This window comes from Falco rusticolus, chromosome 4 (assembly GCF_015220075.1).
Source record: "Falco rusticolus isolate bFalRus1 chromosome 4, bFalRus1.pri, whole genome shotgun sequence".
In the NCBI taxonomy this organism is placed as follows: Eukaryota; Metazoa; Chordata; class Aves; order Falconiformes; family Falconidae; genus Falco; species Falco rusticolus.
This window is the reverse complement of record NC_051190.1, coordinates 51399973-51419706: the sequence shown is the minus strand read 5'-3', so window position 1 is coordinate 51419706 and position 19734 is coordinate 51399973. Positions and strand designations below refer to the sequence as shown.

Genomic DNA, 19734 nt, shown 5'->3' with positions numbered 1-19734 from the left:
TTACTTAATGACTGCACCTTTATCTAATTAAAATTAGTGATTATTAGCCCCCAATAATGCTTCAATACAGGCAGGTCATATAACTGCTGGTAATGGATTCACAATTGGGAAGCAGCGGCTGAAACAGAAGCTCATGTGCCAGTGTCTGTCCGTCACCCAAAGCCAAGGATGACCTTGGGAAGCCACACATTAAACACACCCGGGCACTGGGGTTTCACGTGGAGAGAGGGAGAGTAACAAAACAAGGAATCAGCCAAGCAAGGCAGCCTCTAGGTCTTACTGCAGCAAGGTCTATGTGTAGCTATAGATTTTTTAATGGTGTGGAAGATGGGAGTTGAGCAAATCTCTCCCATACTAGAGCTGGGAGAAAGGTAAGAATTGCAACACACTCCTGGATCATCCCTGCCTCCACCCGTGCTGTGTCATCTCGTTAAACACCAGTGGGAGGGTGGGGTGATGCCTCCACGCAGCAATGCCTGGCACTGCGGTGCCCTAACACACTGGGAAAAGGTGAGGCACGCCTAGCCCGCAAGGCATCCCCCCTGCCTGTATTTACACGCTTTAAGCGCCATTCTTGCAAGTTTTTGCTCTGTTTCTTGGCCTGCATACGTTGGGAACAGGGTGGGAGGACAAAAGGGATGCAGCAAGCTTTCAGCAGGCTAATCCCCTCGTTGGCATGCAGTTCAACAAGGGTTTAAGCTTCCCTCCTGGGTCAGTTTGCTGCACTGCTCCTGGAAGGCACTGGTGAAGCAGCCGGGCTGGTTTGGTGGCATATCAAAGTCTAGAGGTACCAGGCTCCCCAGCCATGCTCTGCATTGCTCTCACAGCGGTGTGCAGTATCACAGCATCACAGGACTGCAGCTGACAGCCCTCTAGCAAAAAAGGTGACATTCTTGTCCTGAATCTTATACTGGTAGATCTGGACGAGATCCTGCTCTGCCGTCAGCTCCAAGGACACTCTCTTAATTATTTTAATCTGCAAAGGGAAAGGAACAGGAGTATCATCCCTTTGGCTACCCCAGTCACAGCACCCTCATGCCCATGCCTCTTGCTGGCCTGCAGGGAAAGGGGATCACTGATTAAAAAAAAATAATCATACAGCTGCCTGTAACCAGTCCCTTTGGTGGCAGCCGCTGACAAAAGACCAGGCAGGAGCCAAGCCCCAGGGATTCAGCTGCTCTCCCAGCCCAGAAGAGATCGCTACGGGCCAGGCTGAGATCCACTGACAAAGGCAGTTTGGGGAAGCTTCCTACGAAATAGGTATTTTTCTTTGCCATCACCTTGGAGCAGGAGACAGCCTGTGCTGCAGCTGCTGTATAAACTCTTTCCAGATTCCAGAGATGGGGGAGTCCCAGGTGGCAGGATGGCCCCTGAACATCTCCGCAGAAGCAGAGTCACAGCCGTAAGAGCCCAGGTGCTCCAGCAGATCCTGGTGACCGCAGCAAGGCTGCTTGTTAGTCCTTAACCATGCTGCAGACCAGGCTAGCCCTGGGCCACCCCAGGGAGCATGTCTTGCCCACCCTCGTGCCTGCAGGCAGTGCTGTATGTGACAATACCATGTGCAACCTCTCCATGCTCTCCTGTGCGTTACCTGCCCATGAACATCCTTGCAGAAGCCAGTCACCAGCCCCTCTACCCACAGGATCAGGTCACTGTGATGGCACAGGGAATTCACAACCAGTTCATTTTCCTCATCTTCTGAATCCTCGTTGCTGTGAACCAGCACCACAATGTTCCCCTGGAACGAGAGCACCAGGCAACGATGAGCCCCTGGCTGACTCCTAATCCGCTCAGCGTAAGGAAGGGGAGATAGCAGGGCATTTGTGCAAGCTCCCGTTGCTAACTAAGCTACTTAAGACATCCCCCAGCACAGCAGCTGGTTCTGAGCTAAAATCCACTGGGAAAATAAACAGCAGATACATATATAAAACTCTGAAACAGCTTGCTGTATACAGATTGTGTATACATATACACATACACACACATATATGTAATGTGCAGCCTAAAAATAAATCAAGCCTTTGTTACGAGGCAGCCGTCTAGTTAAACCAGTCTGTCAGGCCACGCAAATGGCAACTCTGAATGAATTCAGAGCAGCTAAATAAAGACATGGCCAAATGGACGCAGCCAGAGCTGTAATGCTGGAACCTTCACAGCTCTCACAAGAAGCAAAGAGCTTCCCAACGCAACACCAACTCTATTAAAAATATATCCCAAGAGTCTCTGCTTCAGCCCATGCAGGTCACCAAGGACTTAAAATAACATGAAATTCCCAGTCAATTAAAATGTACTTTAAATCTTCAGAACATCTTAGACAGAAATAGAAGTCTGTTAGCATGATTTATCATAATTTTTAGCCGGTTTGGAAGTAAATATTCTCAGCAAGCAGAACATTCCTTGTCAGCATTTACAGCACAAACACCTTGGCACCATATGAAGTTCAGGATAACAAAACCCGACACCATCTTTCTCACTCAAGCAGAGAGAGAAGTGGCCAGGGTGGGGGACGCTGCAATGTAAATAGCAAAGCACAGATGTAACTAACCATTTTTGGCTGTGATGCTCTCAGAAGTTAGCACATCACTGGGGAGATCTTCACAGAAGTGCTGCGTTGTCATATGCCCTTAGAAACCAGCCAGTGCAACACAGAGCGATGCTGAAGATCGGTGGAAGCAGAGACGTACGTGCCCTCCAAATGGACCTTCATTTCTGTCCCCTGTGAGATTCACCAGCCCCTCACTGCCTTCGTAACCTGCTTCCTTCCCTGCCCTCCCACATGCACACAAATGTAGGTGTGAGTAGAGATCTCTGGAGAGACAGGAGCTCTAAGAAACACTCCTTTATACCTCGAATCCCTGCTCACACTTCAGGGACAGAGAAAGCCCTTCTCTGCACAGCACCTCCTGGGAAACCAGTTGCAGAGGACCCTACACAGGTACTCCAGGGACTAGCACAGCTCCCTGAGAGTAGCCCTACAGCAATGATTTGAATTTCTTGGGTACCTAAAGCCTTCCAAAAACCTCATCATGCACAGGTGGAAAAAGAAAAGTCAGGCTTTGCTCCAGAGGCTTTTCTGTACAGGAGGCTGCATGCAGAAGGAGCAGTACCTTCAGCTGGGAGCAGACGGTGACTCTGCAGTAGTGGATGAAGTCCAGCACCGCCACCGGCCTGGCACCTAGGCTGAGCAGGACACTGAGGTCGTCCACCAGCAGGACGGGGCCCTTCCAGGAATCGCTGCCAGCAGGGGTCAGGGACACGTGGACGAAGTCAAACAAGGCTTTGAGGTCAGAAGCACTCTCACTGGAAAAGAAGGAGGTCTCAGCCGGCTTGGCCCATGCATGCATTGTGTGTCCCCCTCGTCACCCACTGACCCAACGCAGGGAATGCCAGCCTGCACCCTGCCTGCCGTGACAATCACCAGGTCCTACATTTCCCTACAGTCACTGCTCCTTTACTCATCTGTGTGTGGTGAAACCCTCCTGCCCCATCCTGCCTGGCCTTGGGCACTGCCAGGGCTGGGGCACCCACAGCTGCTCTGGGCAGCCCGTGCCGGCGCCTCGCCGCCCTCACAGGGAAGGATTTCTCCCTCAGCTCTGATCTCCATCTGCCCTCTCTCAGCGCAAAGCCGTTCCCCCTTGTCCTGGCGCTGCAGGCCCTTGGGAAAAGCCCCTCCCCAGCTTCCTCGCCGGCCCCTTTGGGTGCTGGAAGGTGCTCCAGGGTCTCCAGGAGCCTTCCCTTCTCCGGGCTGAACAGCCCCAGCGCTCCCAGCCCGGCTGCGCAGCAGAGGGGCTCCAGCCCTCTGGCCATCTCCGTGGCCTCCTCTGGCCCCGCTCCAACAGGTCTGTGCCCTCCTTATGCTGGGGGCCCCAGAGCTGGAGGCGGCGCTGCAGGGGGGTCTCAGCAGAGCGGGGCAGAGGGGCAGAGCCCCCTCCCTCGCCCCGGCAGCCATGCTGCTGGGGATGCAGCCCAGGGCACGGGGGGCTTTCTGGGCTGTGAGCGCACGTGGCCGGGTCACGTCCAGCTTCTCGCCCACCAGCACCCCCAGTCCCTCTCCTCAGGGCTGCTCTCAATCACTTCACTGCCCAGCCTGTGTTGATACTGAGGGTTGACTCAACCCAGGTGCAGGACCTTGCATTTGGCCTTGTTGAATCTCATGAGGTTCCCATGGACTCACTTCTCCAGCTTGTCCCAGTGCCTGATGCTACTGCATTCCAGCAATGCCCGCTCACATGGACCCAAAGGGGGGCACAGTCCCACAGCACAGGGGTCTGCGGGGTTTCAGCACCTGCCCTAGGTCTCACCAAAGGCCCACCTGCCCCAGCAGGACTCTGAAACAACAGAGAGCCAGAAGCATACAGGAACTGAGCAAGTACTTGGCAGTGGTTACACAGGGCAGTATCTGCCAATTTAACAGCCCTCAGTGTAATTTTTTCTATCATCGTCAGACACGGAGAAAGTGAAGTGAGAATAAAAACAAAAGCCAGCACAGTTAAAGCAGCGCTGTTCTCTTGGATGAGAATAAAACTCATAATAATAATAAAGGAATAAAATTGCTGGGATGGAGTTGTATTTGACAAAAACTGTTTAGTGCTGAAATGAATTTTCTCTAGACCTATGACACACTTGGCCATGAGGGCAGGGGCAGAATTTGCCCTAAAATGCTTGAGAAGGGGAACAGAATCCCTCTTTGAGCAGCAGGGAGAGACAGGGTAGGACAAGCACAGCAATGTGTGTGTCACTGGCATTTCCCTTCACTCAGGTGTCCAGCTACTGAGTCCTTGGGCCTTGGAGGGAAGCCCAAAGGGAGACGGGGTCTCAGCCATGGACCTTGCTGACGCTCTCAGTGTTGGTTGTGGTGGCAGGAGACACAAGGAGGGAAATGCTCTGTGCTGGGGGCCCTGCTGAGCCCCAGAAGAACCACCAACTGGTCAGGTTTACCTTATAAACTGAAGAGGACTGGGCTCTCCTGACTGCTCCTCCTCCTCTCCAAACAAGAGGTCAAGGCAGGACTTGAGGCCTTCCAAGAAGACAAGTTGCCCCCGTTCTTTGGCAGCTGTCAGACTGACTCCCTCAAGAGAAGAAAACATTATGTTGCAGAGTGAACAGCTTAGGAGGAATGGTGCAAACAGAACCAAGCAGATCGACAGCTGATTTTTATCAAGTCTCTAAATGTGCTAGTAAAAGTCAATGCTTCAGTGAGTCCTCCACAGGGGGATGAAACAGGCAGTTCAGTTACACACAGTGTTGGACACATTTGCTCTCCTGTATTTTGCCAGGAGATAAGAAAATGAACACCATGATTTGGGTACTTGAACATCCTGGAATTGCTCCTGGGAAGACAGTCTCATTGTATGGGAGAAAAAACTCCAGAGGATGGGAGAGGGTGGGTACAGGCTTCTCCAGACTGCCCCAAGAAACGCTACTGTGAGCAATTTCTTCGCCCTCTCTTCTTGGGTGGCAAAAGCCTTTGGTTTCCACTATCTCTGAATCACTGTTGTGGGAATAATGACTGGCACAACCCACACACCTGAGCAAGGCATGGCCTGGATCTGGAGAACACCATGGGCTGGGCACCCCAACACTTGCACAACACCTGGGATTGTGCAAGCAGCCTCAGCCCTGACTCCCTTCGCAGAAGAAGGGACCATGACAAGCTGCCTGGGGATGCTCAAACTCAAGCTGAGATTTCCTGCTCTCAGTCCCCGTTGATGATGAGGCCGACCTTGAGAGCCACACACTGGGCACGTCCAGCTCCAACAGAGAAAGCCCTGGCAGAGTTGCAGCAGAGACGCAGAAGACCCCAGCTGCAGATCTAGTTCATGAACTCTTGTCTCATCCTCCTTTCTTTCATCAGCAAGGGCTACTTTTGCCAACCATTCTATAGCTCCTCAGCTTAACTGGTAACTGCATCAGTTTACCTTTCAAGGAGAAAATTTATTACCTGTTACTGACGTGATTGTGCAAAGACATCTCATGCACATTATCTTCAAACCTCACCCAAACTGTGCATTTTCCAGCAGGAAATTTGCTTGGCAAAATTGCTACCCACATTTCACAACAGGACTGTGATTTCTTAAAATGGAACCAAGAAGCATTAATGCCAAGATTTGCAGCGTCTCAGCAGCCTGGAAAAAGGGCTGTTGTGCAACGCAGCAGGTAGGTGGACAAGATGGCAAGACAGACGGGTTTACAAAGGGTTCAGGAAGATTCAGCTCAATGCAGTATTGCTTGACAGGCAGAACTGGTGAGCCAGAGGCAGGGAACCAGAAACAAGGATCCTGAGAAAGCAGTTCCCATATTCCCTGAGAGAAAACATCCCTTTGGGATGCTGCAAGATTGTGAGAGCCCTCAGAAGAAGGTGGCTGAGCAGGACTGGTCAGGAACAGAGGTGAGCCCTAGGGCAGAAGCAGGAGCCCTTACCTTAAGCCAGGACTGGCTTCTGTCTGAACGCTGGAAGAGGCACACACTGGCAGTGCTGGTGCTTTTGACCAGGAACTTTTTAAGCATCACAGAATACACAGATTTTTGCTTATTTCCTAAGCAATCATGCTAGGAGCTGCAAGACAGTTGAGCACAGAGTCTGCGTGGCCCAGCAAGGGAAAGGCTTGTTAGCAGCTCTTCCTCCAGGACCTCGAGTGCTGAGCAGAGCACTGCGCTTGGCACTGTCCCAACACCTTCCTTTGAAAAGACTCTGGAGGTTTTCCAAGCATTTCCCAGTCCTCACGGCACCCCTGAGAGTCACCATGCTCTCTCTGCTCACACACGAGAGAGAGTTGCAGCAAAGTGATGTGTCCCCTTCTGTCTCCTGCTTTCTACCCTCTGTTTCACCTGCTTGACATTCCTGTTATCCTGACATGAAAATGTTTTAAACCCCCTTCCCTTTTTTTATTTTAAAAAAATAATAATTGTACAGCCACATCTTAAGCATTTGATCAATGAGACAATCCCTACAAGGGGCTGGGCCCAGCTGCTTTGTGAGCATAGCATTTCCACATGAGGACCTCCAGAGAGAAGGTCTGGGTAGATAAGAACGAGGTCCTTTCCAGGAAGATTAACCCTGAGCTCCTGCAAGGCTTATCAGTTGCCACACGTTCAGTGCTAATGAGAGGAAAGACAGATTTCCACTGCTTTCCCTCCCCGCTGAAATGTGAGGGGGAGAGATCCATTCATCAGGGCTGCTGCCAGAAAACGCTGTCTACGGCAATTAGAAAACAACGGATCGGAGGCAACATCTTCCATCATGGCCACGGGATATTCTGACAAGCATCCTGGACTAGCAGAGGCTATGCTAGGGCGAAGGCTGTCTGATGTGCCCACCTCAGATCCAGTTTTTAAATCAGCTCTGAGCTTGCCCTTCTTTTTCCTGGTCTTCCACACATGCTTCTGGGAGGAAATTGGTCCCACCTGCCATGCAAACTCCGGGAAGGAGAGCCTCAGGCAAGGCACCAGCCCACGATTTCAGACATATCCCTTTTGTCTTCAAGCACCTTCTCAATGAACAGCATCAACCAGCAAGTGTTGCAGCACACTCTTGCCTCATCTAATCCACATTGCCTCCGCCCTTTTCCCCTTCTCCCAGGCAAGCCAGGAGCAGTAATTCCCATGAATGACTCTTACAGAGTGCAGGGCCCTTTGCTCTCCCTGCATACTTCCCACCAGCCCCGAGCCCAGCAGAGGCTGATGTGGGCTGCAGGCAGAGGGATTTGGCTTTTGCAGGTGATATTTGCTCACTAAAACCATGCCAGAAAGCAGGGCAGGAACAGAGAGCTAAGGGAAGCCTCTTGGGCAATTGCAAGACGGAAAAATTTCTAGCCAAGGACAGAAGAACCTTTATGTGGCAGGCCAGGAGCGGGGAACAGCTGGCAAATACCTGACATGCCATACAGCAGGGCTGGTTGCAAAGCAGTCTCACAGACCTCATCCCCTTGTGGATTTCTGGAGGCCACAGGACTCGGCACTTGCTGAAACACTTTGCTGCAGTCGTGGCTAAATTCACTATTGATGCCAATAATTCAGGAACTGATTTTAACTTTGCTTCAGCCACTTCTTCCTGCACACACAAACTCTATACTTCGTATCAGCAAGAAAACAGTGTCCCCTCTTTAAAATACCCAGCAGCTTAGTGCTCTTACACCAGGGCCTCCCTGGATGACAGAGAGAAGGGCCACAGCATGACAGGAAGGCAGCCAGGGTAATGTGCTTGTAGGTCAGACAAGGAATTCAATCCCCCTCAGTGCCATGATGTTCCTGGATGGACTTAGCAAGTCCAGTCTCATTTTCCAACTGGGGAATTAGGTCCCCCAGAGAGACAGCATTGGATGGAGACCTGGACACAGCCCACCGCAGTTATCGACCACAACAAACCTCTCCTTCTCTCCCAGCTAGCAGCCCACCTGATGTAACCTCAGGACGCATCAGGACAGCTCGGAGACAGTGGAAAAAGTGCTCAAAATGACCAATGGCACCTTCCTGACTGCCATAGACACTACACACGTCCCTGCTGCAGAGCCATGGTGTTGCAGAGCACCCAAACAGCATGCATTACCAGCACTGAAAGCTTTCATTATCTCACACTACCACACTCCATTGTCACTGAGAGCACATAGACATTATCTCTGGCAATCTGTCATTTATCGATCAAGCCCAGAAATGCTTCTGAAAAAGCAGCTCAGCATGACAGGAGCTGCAAGCTCTGCAATGGAGCACAATTGTTCTTGTCCATCTGGGATGCTGCCAGCCAGGCAGCGTGGCGGCCCACCAGCCTGCCAGCAGTGATGTCCCTTCGAACCAGAACCGCCACTTGCTGCTGGCCGTTTCATAAGAGAAAGCAAAATATTTGTGGGAGAGAACTAGTAATGGAGCATGTGAGGCAGTGGTCATTAGCTCAAACAGCGAACGCAGCTGTGGTACAAAGTACAACAATCTGTGATCAGGCAACCGGCCAAGGTCTCTTCTCAAGTCCGACTACCTGCAGGGGAACACAGAGGTGACCAGGCAATGTCCTCTGGTCTGTGAGCTCAGCGCTGTGGCAGGGGACAGGGGAGCAGACAAGAGGGAGACCAAATGGGGACAAATATGTTTTTCCTTTAAAACAAAAGAGGGTGGGAACATCAATCTGGTAAGCTGCCCTGGTGCCATTAGTCTTGCTACAGCCCCCATGTTCTCTACAAGGTCACGACAAATAACATTAACTGTCCCTTAAAATTAAGTGCAGATCCTCATGAAAAGAGCGGGATTTGCAGAAAAGGAAAAGCATGAAGCCAGTATTGCAGAGCCAACACAGCACAAAAATCCAGGGAAGCTTTTTCCTACAAGTAAAAATCCATCACTGCATTTAGCTAACACCTAAGGAACTGGTTCTGGACTGGTAAGACCTGGCAGCGCTGTGGGGAAGCAGCACATAAGGCAAGCATTACTTCAATTATGTATAAATATTTAGTATATCACCATATATCAAGTGCTACACGGACCAGATCCACAAAACATTACTGTAAAGACTGCATAATACAACCCTGGCTCCAGGACCCTTCCTCCCAGGCCTGGTACCACCCCATTCCCAGCAGAAAGAGGAGCATCACTAAGTTATGAAGCTCTTCCAACTGCAGTCTTTCTTAAGTGCGTAATCTCCCGCTAGGAATGATTATACATGGGAGATCGAACCTGTGGATAGGATAACATAACGCAGGTGGCTGCACACAGACCAGATTCTCCCAAATTCCTGGAGGAACTACAGCCTAACCCCTGCAACTCTCCTGGCCAACACAGAGAACCAGGCAGCTGGTCTTGAGCTTGCCATGGAGAAAGAGAACGTGATGGGAGTGATTTGGTGGAGCACGCAGCTCACCTCACTGCAGCATGACACAGCTCAGGGTACTGCCCGAAATCAGTGTTTGCTGCAGACACGTAAATGACATCCCAACTGGTCTCCCGTAGAGATGTACAGCAGCAAATTCTTAAGCAAGTCTAGAGTGAAACTATGCTGCCAAAACCCACCTTTACTGAGCCAGATGTGTTCATTTAGGCAAAGAAGGATTAAAGCAAAGACAAGATCTTACTGAAACTCGGACAGATATAACTAACTGACGTTACAACCTCCAAATCCTCAGAACTTAGAAAGAATTCACAACTGACCACACAGGCACCTGTGAAGTTATAATGTAAGACTGACTCAGACTTGAAACCAATGGGACATTGTATTGTTCTTCTTATCAGCTCCCTTCACATCAGTAACCTTTTTATTGAAGCATCAGACAGCAAATCATTTCAATTTGCATTGCACACGTGCTCCAGCTAATCCTCATGTTCTCTCCCTTCTCAGACTCTCTCACGAGGGAGATGACAACAGCACCTATTATAAGCATACACACAAGCTGCACATCAGGAAATTTCACCACATCAGGAAACACGCCAACAAACGCGATTCTGCTTTTAGAGCAGGCAAGGATCCCACCTTTAACAGCTGAATCTCCTACCTACACCAGTTGCTATGCCCCGTTTTCTGTCCCACTTAGCAAGTTCCCCACTAAGATTTCCTCTCTCTGCAATCAAAGGCCAGAACTATTCAGTGCTTGCAGAGGCTGGTTTGCTCAGCAGTGGGGAATCTGCTCTGCAGGGGAATCACATGTTGAGTATCTGCCTGTGAATTAAAGCTCCAAGTGGAAATGCTTTGCTTGCTCAGTCCATTTTATTTTACTCAGGTCTGAGCTCTCAGAACACTGATCTTTTGAAAAGGTAAAAACTGGGTAGTAAATAAAATACAGTTGTTTAGCAAGCACCGAAACTCAACCCACATTTACAGTGGGGAAGACACCGTTATTGCAAGAGAAGGGAGAACCAATGCATGCACGCCCTCATCCCCTCGGCCCCAGAGGGTCACCTGGACTTCCCAACTGCAGTATTTCACATCTGAGCACTGTACAAAAGCTGAGAGATGTGCTTTAAAGCCAGAGCTCAGACTGATTTGCTGACACTGCAAATGACCCTGCCTACTTTGTTTCTCCATTTCCTCATTTCAGGGTACACATAATCCTTGCCTGACTCACCACGGGAGGAAAATCCCTAAGGATGTACTTCAGTGCTTGTGGCTTCTCAGACGGCTCAAACTGATGGCTTGGCCTAGAGGCATACAGGTGTCCTTCTGAATCTACAGGCGATTCAGGTAACCACAAGGTAACCACAGGACAAAGGACGAAGTCGCCTCAGGAGCTCCTGTGCCATACAGCCAGTGCATCCTGCAGGTGTACAGAGAGGCCCTAAGGACACAGACATAACAGCGTTTTTTCCCTCAGAGCACTAATGAAACTACATCTACCAGCCTTGGCCCAGCACTGGAGAATGCTGATCTCCAGAATGTCTAAGCACAAAGAAAGCAAGCAGCTGTTCAGCGCTCTGCCCTCTCTGGGGCAGAGCCCCTGAGGCCCTTGCAGAGAGCCTCGTAGCCAGGTTTTTTGCCCTGTACCACATCCCTTCTCCAGTGGGGTTTCTCCTGGGGATGGATGCTCTCCATCCCCTACCGCAGGAGTGGCAATCCCGACTGTCCCTGTCAAGATGTGGAAACTTCTGCTCACATGCAATTCCTGATACCCATTCTCATTCCTCTCCACCCAACAGAAACTACCTGTACCTGTAATTATTAACCTACGCAGAGACACTTACCAGCTTCTGTGCTACGATGTTGTAGTGACTGAAGGACTGGAGCAGGGCCACAAAGCAAACCTTACAGCCAGCTGGGTGAGAAGACAAAAAGACACATTACCATTTCAATTTTGCAAGCTGCCATCATCAAAACACATAAATCACAGTGGCCAGGATACAAATATGTCTGGAAATGCCTTGAAGTGAGACAAGTCTAGGCAGCCCCTCACTTGCTCATGGTTGGGCTTTCAATTTTCACCTTCCTATAGGATTTCCACAATAGGGAAAATGTTAGTCAGTTTAAAAAGAAAGGAAAAGAACAAGAAAAAGATGATATAAAACAAGTAGGAGGCTCTTCTTCTGTCTCGTGCCATCCTGCCCTGATATCTCCTGGCACTGTTTGCTGATATTACTTCGAGGAGGCCAACAGCCGACCGTGACACGAACTACTGAAACCACTGACGTGCCAAAAATTCCTGTTTTGGCTCTCATAGGGCAAGTGACCTGGACTGGAAAAACACAGAGAACAAGCAATTCTGACAAAGACACCTCACTAAAACATGATTTTGGAAAACCTGACATGTGACAACATGGCCTTACGGTTTGAGAATAAACAAACTCAGTATTTTTTTCTCCCTGTCGAAGAGCAGGACATGGATTTTAAGTGGAACAAGTCAGCGGCCCCAGCTGAGCCTTCACTGACCCACTGACTCCTCAGAAGCTCCCAAAGGTTTTGAGCACTAAGCAGGTACCTGGACAACATGGGGGTGGCTGCAGACACAGAGTAGCTGGCACCCAGGTCCTGGGGTAGAAATGTGAGGGTGACAGCAAGCACACCTGCCTCCTGATGTATTAATAATCCCAAAGGGCTGCCTACCCACAAGAGATAGTGAGACTTCCCAGGCACGTGGGCAGCTCTATCAGGTTTGCTGCTGTAAACTCCCAGGACAGTGCTGCTGGTTAATCACAGAATCACAGCCTGGCCGGGGCTGGAAGGGCCCCCTGGAGCCCCCCCAGCCCACCCCCCTGCTGAAGCAGCTCTCCCAGGGCAGGCTGCACAGAGCCACGTCCCAGCGGGTTGGGATGGCTCCAGAGAAGGAGACCCCACAGCCTCTCCGGGCAGCCTGTGCCAGCGCCCGGCACCCTCCGGGGAAAGAAGTTTGTCCCCAGGTTCCGCAGGAGCTGCCTGTGGTGCAGCCTGTGCCCGCTGCCCCTTGTCCTGCCACTGGGCACCCCTGGCAGGAGCCTGGCCCCGTCCTCCTGCCACCGCCCTTAAGATATTTTTAATAATAACAATAACATCAATAATAACAACAACAACCACCTGCTCTTTGCTCTCCACAGGCTTTCCTGCAGTTTTGCTCTCTTCCATTAAGTAAAACCATTTTTTAAAAATGGAGTAAAGCCATAGCTGAGGAAGCAGCAGTTATGGGGGCAGGATGCACACAGCTCTGTCACCTGCACGGCACTCTGAGCTAAGTTTCAAGGCTGACAGGTCCATATTTGCTCGTCTAGCTGCTTTGCCAGCAGAAAGCTGGAAGAGTCCATGAGTCCAGCACTTGCTCTGCAGTGCCTGGTAGGTTACTCACAGGTGAAAGTGTTAGCAGAAAAGCAATCAGGCAACTCGCCAGGCTCTTTGTTTGTTTCTTTACTGACTACCAGCTATCTACTTGTTAGTTGTTCCTGTTCTTTTTAATTACATTATAAAAAACCTGGCTAGTGAAGGAATTACAGTCAACACCTCACTGTCAGATGCCCATGTGATTTACAATGTTCACAGCACTAATGACAAAACAAGGTGCACAGACATTACAAGATGTACCCAAGGATACAGAGCAAGTTCCAAGCACAAGTCAGGATTGTAATCCATAAATCTTGACCCCAAAGCTTTGTGCTACTCTGGGGATGCCTCACGCTCTGCAATACCAGCTTCTGCCCATATAGAAACACTTTACCCTGAAGGAACCTCGAAGGAGCAGGCAAAGGCAAACCCTCGCCTTGGAGAACTCTGCTGCTGACATACCTCTGAGGTAGAAGGAGAGAAAGTGGTGCACCAGGAAGCTGCCATCTGTTCTGGTGTCTCCCAGCAGCGTGAATTTACCCTGGAAAAGAAGCAGCAAAATAACTTAAGAGAGAAAGATGAGGGCACAAACTGTTCCATCTTGGTAGACAAGATGTCTGCTCAGGCTAGGGGAAACTCTGCAGGTATTAGTCAGAGAAAGAAGTGGACAAGCAGCACTCCAGCCACCTGTCCCTTTACAAAAGGATGCCAGCACTTCCTCTGGCCACATCCCACAGGGAAGCATCAGAAGATGTTGAGTTCACCGCTTTCTGAAAGACATGCCCACCAGCTAAAAGCTCTTGCGCTAGACTGAGACCCGGCTGGACTCCCATGTTCTGTGCCCACCAAGAGCCACCTCCCCACATGGCAACAGGCAGCTGCTGCAGGGGACACCGAGAAGCAGCACTGCGCTTTCCAGTGCCCCAGCACACCCAGAGCACAGAGGTATTCATGCCCCTGCTGATGGATGCCCTCATCACGGGTGGCTGTGAGCAATTCCCACTTCCCATCTTTGTCCCCGTCTCCTCCGATTCAGTCATCTTTCTACTCCAAGTGGCACAGATGGCAGGGGTACAACAGCCAAGCACTCTGTTCCCAGTCCATCCTCCTGCTTCTACAGCCAGCATCGTCTGTGCACTTACAATGGCAGCCCTGCTACAGCTGCTACTTCTCTTGCCCCAAACAGCCCTCCCTGTCCCCTGTTCCAGGCCTACCTCAAACATGCCACGTTCAGAGCAGAAAAGCTTATCACCAAAATATGTGTACTGGAGCACAGCTCCCCGCACAAAGTACATACACCTTGTTTTGATCATGCAAGAAATTAATTCCGTTCATCAGTGCATGCTTGTTATCAGTACCAGTCTCATCAAGGCATTTGTTTCCATTAAAATCTTAGTCAAGATGTTTCTTTAATCGATAGAAATCATAGAAGGGCTGCTTTTAATCACAAAGGACTTATTAATGCCTCCCCTAACCTCTGCTCCGCACCCCCCAATCTATTAGAAGAAAAGAAAAAGTCTTTTGCAGCAAGAAGCAATCTATCCATAGGCCATTCACAAGCCATCTATCAGAGTTAACTCCCCAATGCTGAAAACGTGTTATAAAGCGGTGCTAATAGAATGGCAAATATTGAACACATCTGCAGGGAATGCAAAGCAGAAGCCAGGGTAGAGAAATGCCGCTCTGCTTCAGCCAGAGAGTTCTTTCCCACTCAAAAAAAAGGATTATACTTCTGTGGCCATTACAGTAACAGGAGGCACCACCTTGGTGAGCACCTCGCTGAGATGTATCCTCCATGGCTAAGTCTCTCAGAGGAGTCTCTGAGTGCAAACAGCACAAGCTTAAACATTCAGCAGTTTATCTTCCACATGACTCCATCCTCTTCAGCTTCCTTCTTCCCTGCAATGACCCCCTGCAACAGCAGGCTGAATGCCACCCCACGTACCCTCCCTTGCCTGCCAGCTCTCGAAAGGCTCTCTCCTTTGCTCCCACATACACTGCACAGAACACCACAGGATGCTATCATTCAGAGCATACATTACTTCGCTTTTGCAAACCTTCCAGTTATCAACCCTTAAATCCTGTCAGCCCTCACTTCACTGTCACACTGCAGCTGCGTACATAGCACTCAAGACTCTTCATTCCTCACACTTAGATGCCCAGCTAGCAAGGGGTGGCAATGTCCAAACCGTGCATCTCCAGAGCACAGCTAGTGGAAGGAAGGAAGGCAACAATTCCAGACAACTCCAGCATCCTGCTTGTGGCCACAGAACTGCCCCAAAGCCTTGACCAACACCAGACCTCGGGACACAAATACAGGAATTGTGGTTCTACCAGCAAAGCCAGCAGGAATCTGTGAGGCCCTGGAGGTCCTGAGGGCAGGCAGCTTCCCCATGTTGCCAGGCAAGAGGAACTCTCCTGCTGAGAAGCAAGTAAGCCCCAGCCCCACCACCAGGACCTCGTTTGCTGGCATGCAGAGACCCCGCAGCCCCCAATCTGCCACCACAGACACGTGGCCTGATTCTCTTCCCCCTTCTGTGCATCCTTCTCAAGCCCAGAAAGACGATGCTAGCGATGAAGCACTTCCAAAGGCAAGGCCTTCTTGTAGCACCTTCTCCATCTGTCTGCCCCAGCCCGCTCCCTCCACACTCTGCTTTCACACTCTTTCCACCTGCAGGCTACAAGGCAGAAGCTGCAGCTACTTGTTAGAAACTGCCAAAATCCCTTGGCAGGCCAGCAGCGGGTGTCACAGGCATTCAGCGGTGACATGTCAGAAACACCCACACAGGCGGCAGCTTCATCCACCTACCAGCAGTGAAGGCAGTCGTCAGCACTATGAAAATGGCACAAACTAACCGTGGAGATGCAGAAATTGGGATGGCAGAGACAGGAAGAAGAGATTTGCAAAGGGCTGATGCTTTTTAAGCACAGCAGGACACCAGTTTCCAGCCAGCCACAGACAGATACCTCGGCACACACCATGGGCTGTGTCTCCCCAGGGGGAGAGCCCAGCTCTAGACTGCACGGCTCCATGCAGTGATCGGTGGTGACATGGAGTGGTGCAGAGGGGGACTTGCAAAACAAGAATACTCATGATTTACCACCAGTTTACTCCATCTCATAGTGCATGAACTCAGCCTTCCAACTCTGGCATCAGGAAACACCACATGTTCTGTAGCCAGCCATATTCCTGCTGCCAGACACCTCGACAAAGAGGAATCTGGAGCACATGGTGGGAAGTCCAAGTCCCTGGCTGATGGGAGAGGAGGAGCCAACTCTTTGTAGAGGAGCCTTTGGTTCAGCTCCTCGGTTGGATTCTGCCTGGGCTGCCAAGTGAAAACCCAGGATCCTGAGGCCAAATCTCCTTTGCTCTGCAGCATTTCCTATTCCCATCAAGGTGAGCCCTCTGTCTCCAAAAACAGGTTTGTGGGTGACCCACAGGAACCACAGGGACTTGGGAGTTTACACAGCCTCAGCATTACCCTACCCTTTACAGAGCGACAGCACCACCACCGAGCCTTAGCCAACGACCTCTACCAGCCCAGCCGTGCTTCGAGGCTCTGACCTGGATCCAGCAGCTCTCTGCTGGGCCTCCCTCCTGCAGCCCAGCCCTGCCCTGCTCCGGGCAGGCTGACATAGAACCACCTGACACAGAATTACCCGACATGGAATTACCTGTGGTGCCTTCCAGCCCAGGGAGAAAGCCCTTCCCTACCTGCATCATCCACCCCACAAGGAGATATGGGGGAAAACTCAGACTTTCAAAATAAATTACCACCCCAAACCAACTTTTATTATCTACGCTACGACCTATCAGGTAAAACATGGACAAATGTGTAACACAGGAGTATTTTATTAACTTTTCACCTGAAGCATTTCACCGCTTATACAGGGCAAGGGCCATTTAGGTACAGCGCCATTTCATTACTACAAAAACTATATGGATGGGTTACACTTAGTTATCCCAAGGGAGAGAAACCTCCAGAACGCACCACAGGGCCCGGAGGAGCGTGGCTGGCGAGTTCACCACAGGCAGCGACCACGCACCGACACACCGGGAGCCGAAGCCTGCGGGGACAAGGCCCGGCCCCTCCGTAGCGGCGGGGAGCGGAGCCCCGGCCGTGGGGGGCGGCGGGGCCGGGCGAAGGAAAGAGCCGGAGGGCCCCGCTCCCGCCACGTCCCGCTCCCGCCGCCCGAGGAGGCCCCGCCCCTCCCAGCATGCCCCGCGCGGCTCCCGGCGCCCCGCGCTGCCCGGACTACAGCTCCCAGCAGCCCCACAAACGCTCCCCCGCCGTCACGGTGGCCCCGATCCCGTCTGCCCGCCCTCTCACCGGCTCCGGCCGCTGCGGGCAGACGCCCAGCAGCTCGTTCAGCTCCGCGAACATGGCGGCCGGCCGCGACGGACGAAGGGGACCCGCGAGCTTCCGGGCGGACAGAGGCGCTGCGGCCCCGCGCATGCGTTGTGCGCTGTCGGACAGCGCCGCCTGCTGGCGGGGCGGGCAGCTACGCCCGGGCTGGGCTCAGCCCACCCTGCGCTGAGGGGGCCGCGGGGTCACCTGCCCCGGTGTCTCGGGGGTGACTCCGGCCTCCCAGCGCCCCGGCTGCCCTGGGCCGTGGGTGTCACCTGCCCCGGGGCAGGCCCCCGTGCCTCTGAGGGTGGCTCGGCCTCCCAGCGCCCTGGCTCCCCTCACTGGCCGGCTCCCATCTGGCGGCCCGCGGGGCATGCGACATCGCTGGTCACACTCGCCCTGGGGTCCACCGGGCCTTCCCTGCCAGGGGGTTCGGCAGGGCAGCCCCCAGCCCCGCCCGGTGCCTTGGGTCCATCCTGCTACAGGACTGGGCCTGTCCCAAGGTTGGGCTCCATGAGGACCCCTCAGCCACCCCCACCCCCGGCCTGCCCCAGCCCCTGGGCCGCAGCACAACCCTCCATCCCGCTGTCACTGAAGGCGCTAAGTGGGACTGGATCCCAGGCCCACCAGCAGCGACTGGCCTCCAGCTGGATGCGGCGGCCCTGGTCGCTGAGTCACGAGTCATGAAGTGGTTGGGGTGGGAAGGGGCTCACCGCCCTGATCCCTGGCCCAGAGTAGCCCCTTTGGGGGCTGCGGTGCCCGGCATTTACACAGCACAGAAAATATGCCTTGGGACAGCAGGATATCGGGAGGGATCTGTTACTCTCTTAATATTCCCTATTAAGTTATTAGCACACCTGAGTGCTGCTGAACATTAATTTGGCACTCTCAAAAGAAAGAGACGCAGCAGTTCCCAGCTAGCAGCTGAGTAGTAACAGCAAATTTACAGCCTGTAACCACAAAAAACTACATTATTTAGTGTTATTTTTGCCCGCATGCATGAATTTGCATATTTTGGCACCAAATTCACCTCTCCGTTTCATTGCCTCATGTAAGCTTTTGTAACCTTTGGTTTCTGTAATGCAGAGGAGGCTTGCCCAGCTGCGGGGAGCCCTGACGGAGCCCTGGCTGCGCCAAGGGGCCTGGGGAGAAGATGCACCAGCCTGGCACTGTCTCGTCTGCTGTGAGCATTAGGGGGCATCAAACGATGCTAATAAATGGCAAGTGCTGAGCAAGAGAGAGAAGATGCCTGGGTGCTTTAGTGTGGGGCTCTTCAGAACCACAAATTATCCCTGCTGAAGGTTTAGGAGGGTGAATCAGTGGGAGAAGGGGACAAGTCCCTAGAAGAGGGATCACCCGAGGACCACCACCAGCTCAAGAAGTCCCTGAGCTGCAAAATCCTGGGGCCTGGGAGAAGAGCTGTGGGAACACAAGAAGCACTTGCTTTGCCTCGGTCTTCCCTCACCTTCTGGTTAGGATGGCTGATGTGGAAAAGGCAGTGGGCTGCATGAATATTTGGTTGAGCTGTCACGGCTGTTCTTCTCTATTTCCTATGTTCATATGTGTATTATCTGTAAAAATTATCATCCTGTTCTCCATCGTTTCTTCAGAGTATTTAGTAATATGCTGGATAAAGGCAGGTCTCAGCCCAGACCCTCAGATATCCCGACATCGCAGAAACCGATAATTTGTGTCAGCCCTTTGCTTCCTGTCTTTTAACCAGTTATTTAGCTGTGAAAGGACTTCCTCTCTTACCCTTTGATGGGTTCATTTCTGTAAAAGCTTTAGCTGAAAGCTTCTTTAAAAGTCCAAATCACTTTGCCTTTGTTTTCCTACCCTTTCACAGAGCTGGGAACCTAGGTCTGGTCTCAGGGAGTCCAGTAACCAGCTAAGTCCCTGCTCTGTGTTGGTGCAGCCAGAGCCTTAATTCCCTCACCACCCTTTGAAATAGTCTGGCTCCTGGCCTCCTAGTTCACATGGTTTGTCTGCAGAGCCCCATTCTGCAACACAGACGACAGCAAAGGGAGTTCAGAGACGGCGAAGAGCCTGGAGATGTTCCTACCTGGGAGCTCTAATAGGGCTGCATTTGTATGCTAGCGAATATGCCATTTTCAGACCACCTTTTGTCTGCACTGTCACATTTCTCTCTCTGTAGCACTTTTCTTCCAGTTCCTTCAGGAGCTGCAGAGC

General features: G+C 51.7%; 1 protein-coding gene across 1 annotated transcript; it reads right to left on the bottom strand.

Annotated features, from left to right (window-relative positions):
* ELP6 (elongator acetyltransferase complex subunit 6) lies at positions 1–17643 on the bottom strand. Its single transcript, XM_037384322.1, has 7 exons — positions 17527–17643; positions 13658–13736; positions 11656–11726; positions 4939–5069; positions 3108–3300; positions 1592–1738; positions 1–976 (listed from the first exon to the last, which is right to left on the bottom strand). Exons 1-7 carry the CDS (start codon positions 17578–17580, stop codon positions 848–850), a joined length of 804 nt encoding a protein of 267 aa, XP_037240219.1. The 5' UTR covers positions 17581–17643; the 3' UTR covers positions 1–847.
* Positions 17644–19734: the final 2091 nt, after the last annotated feature.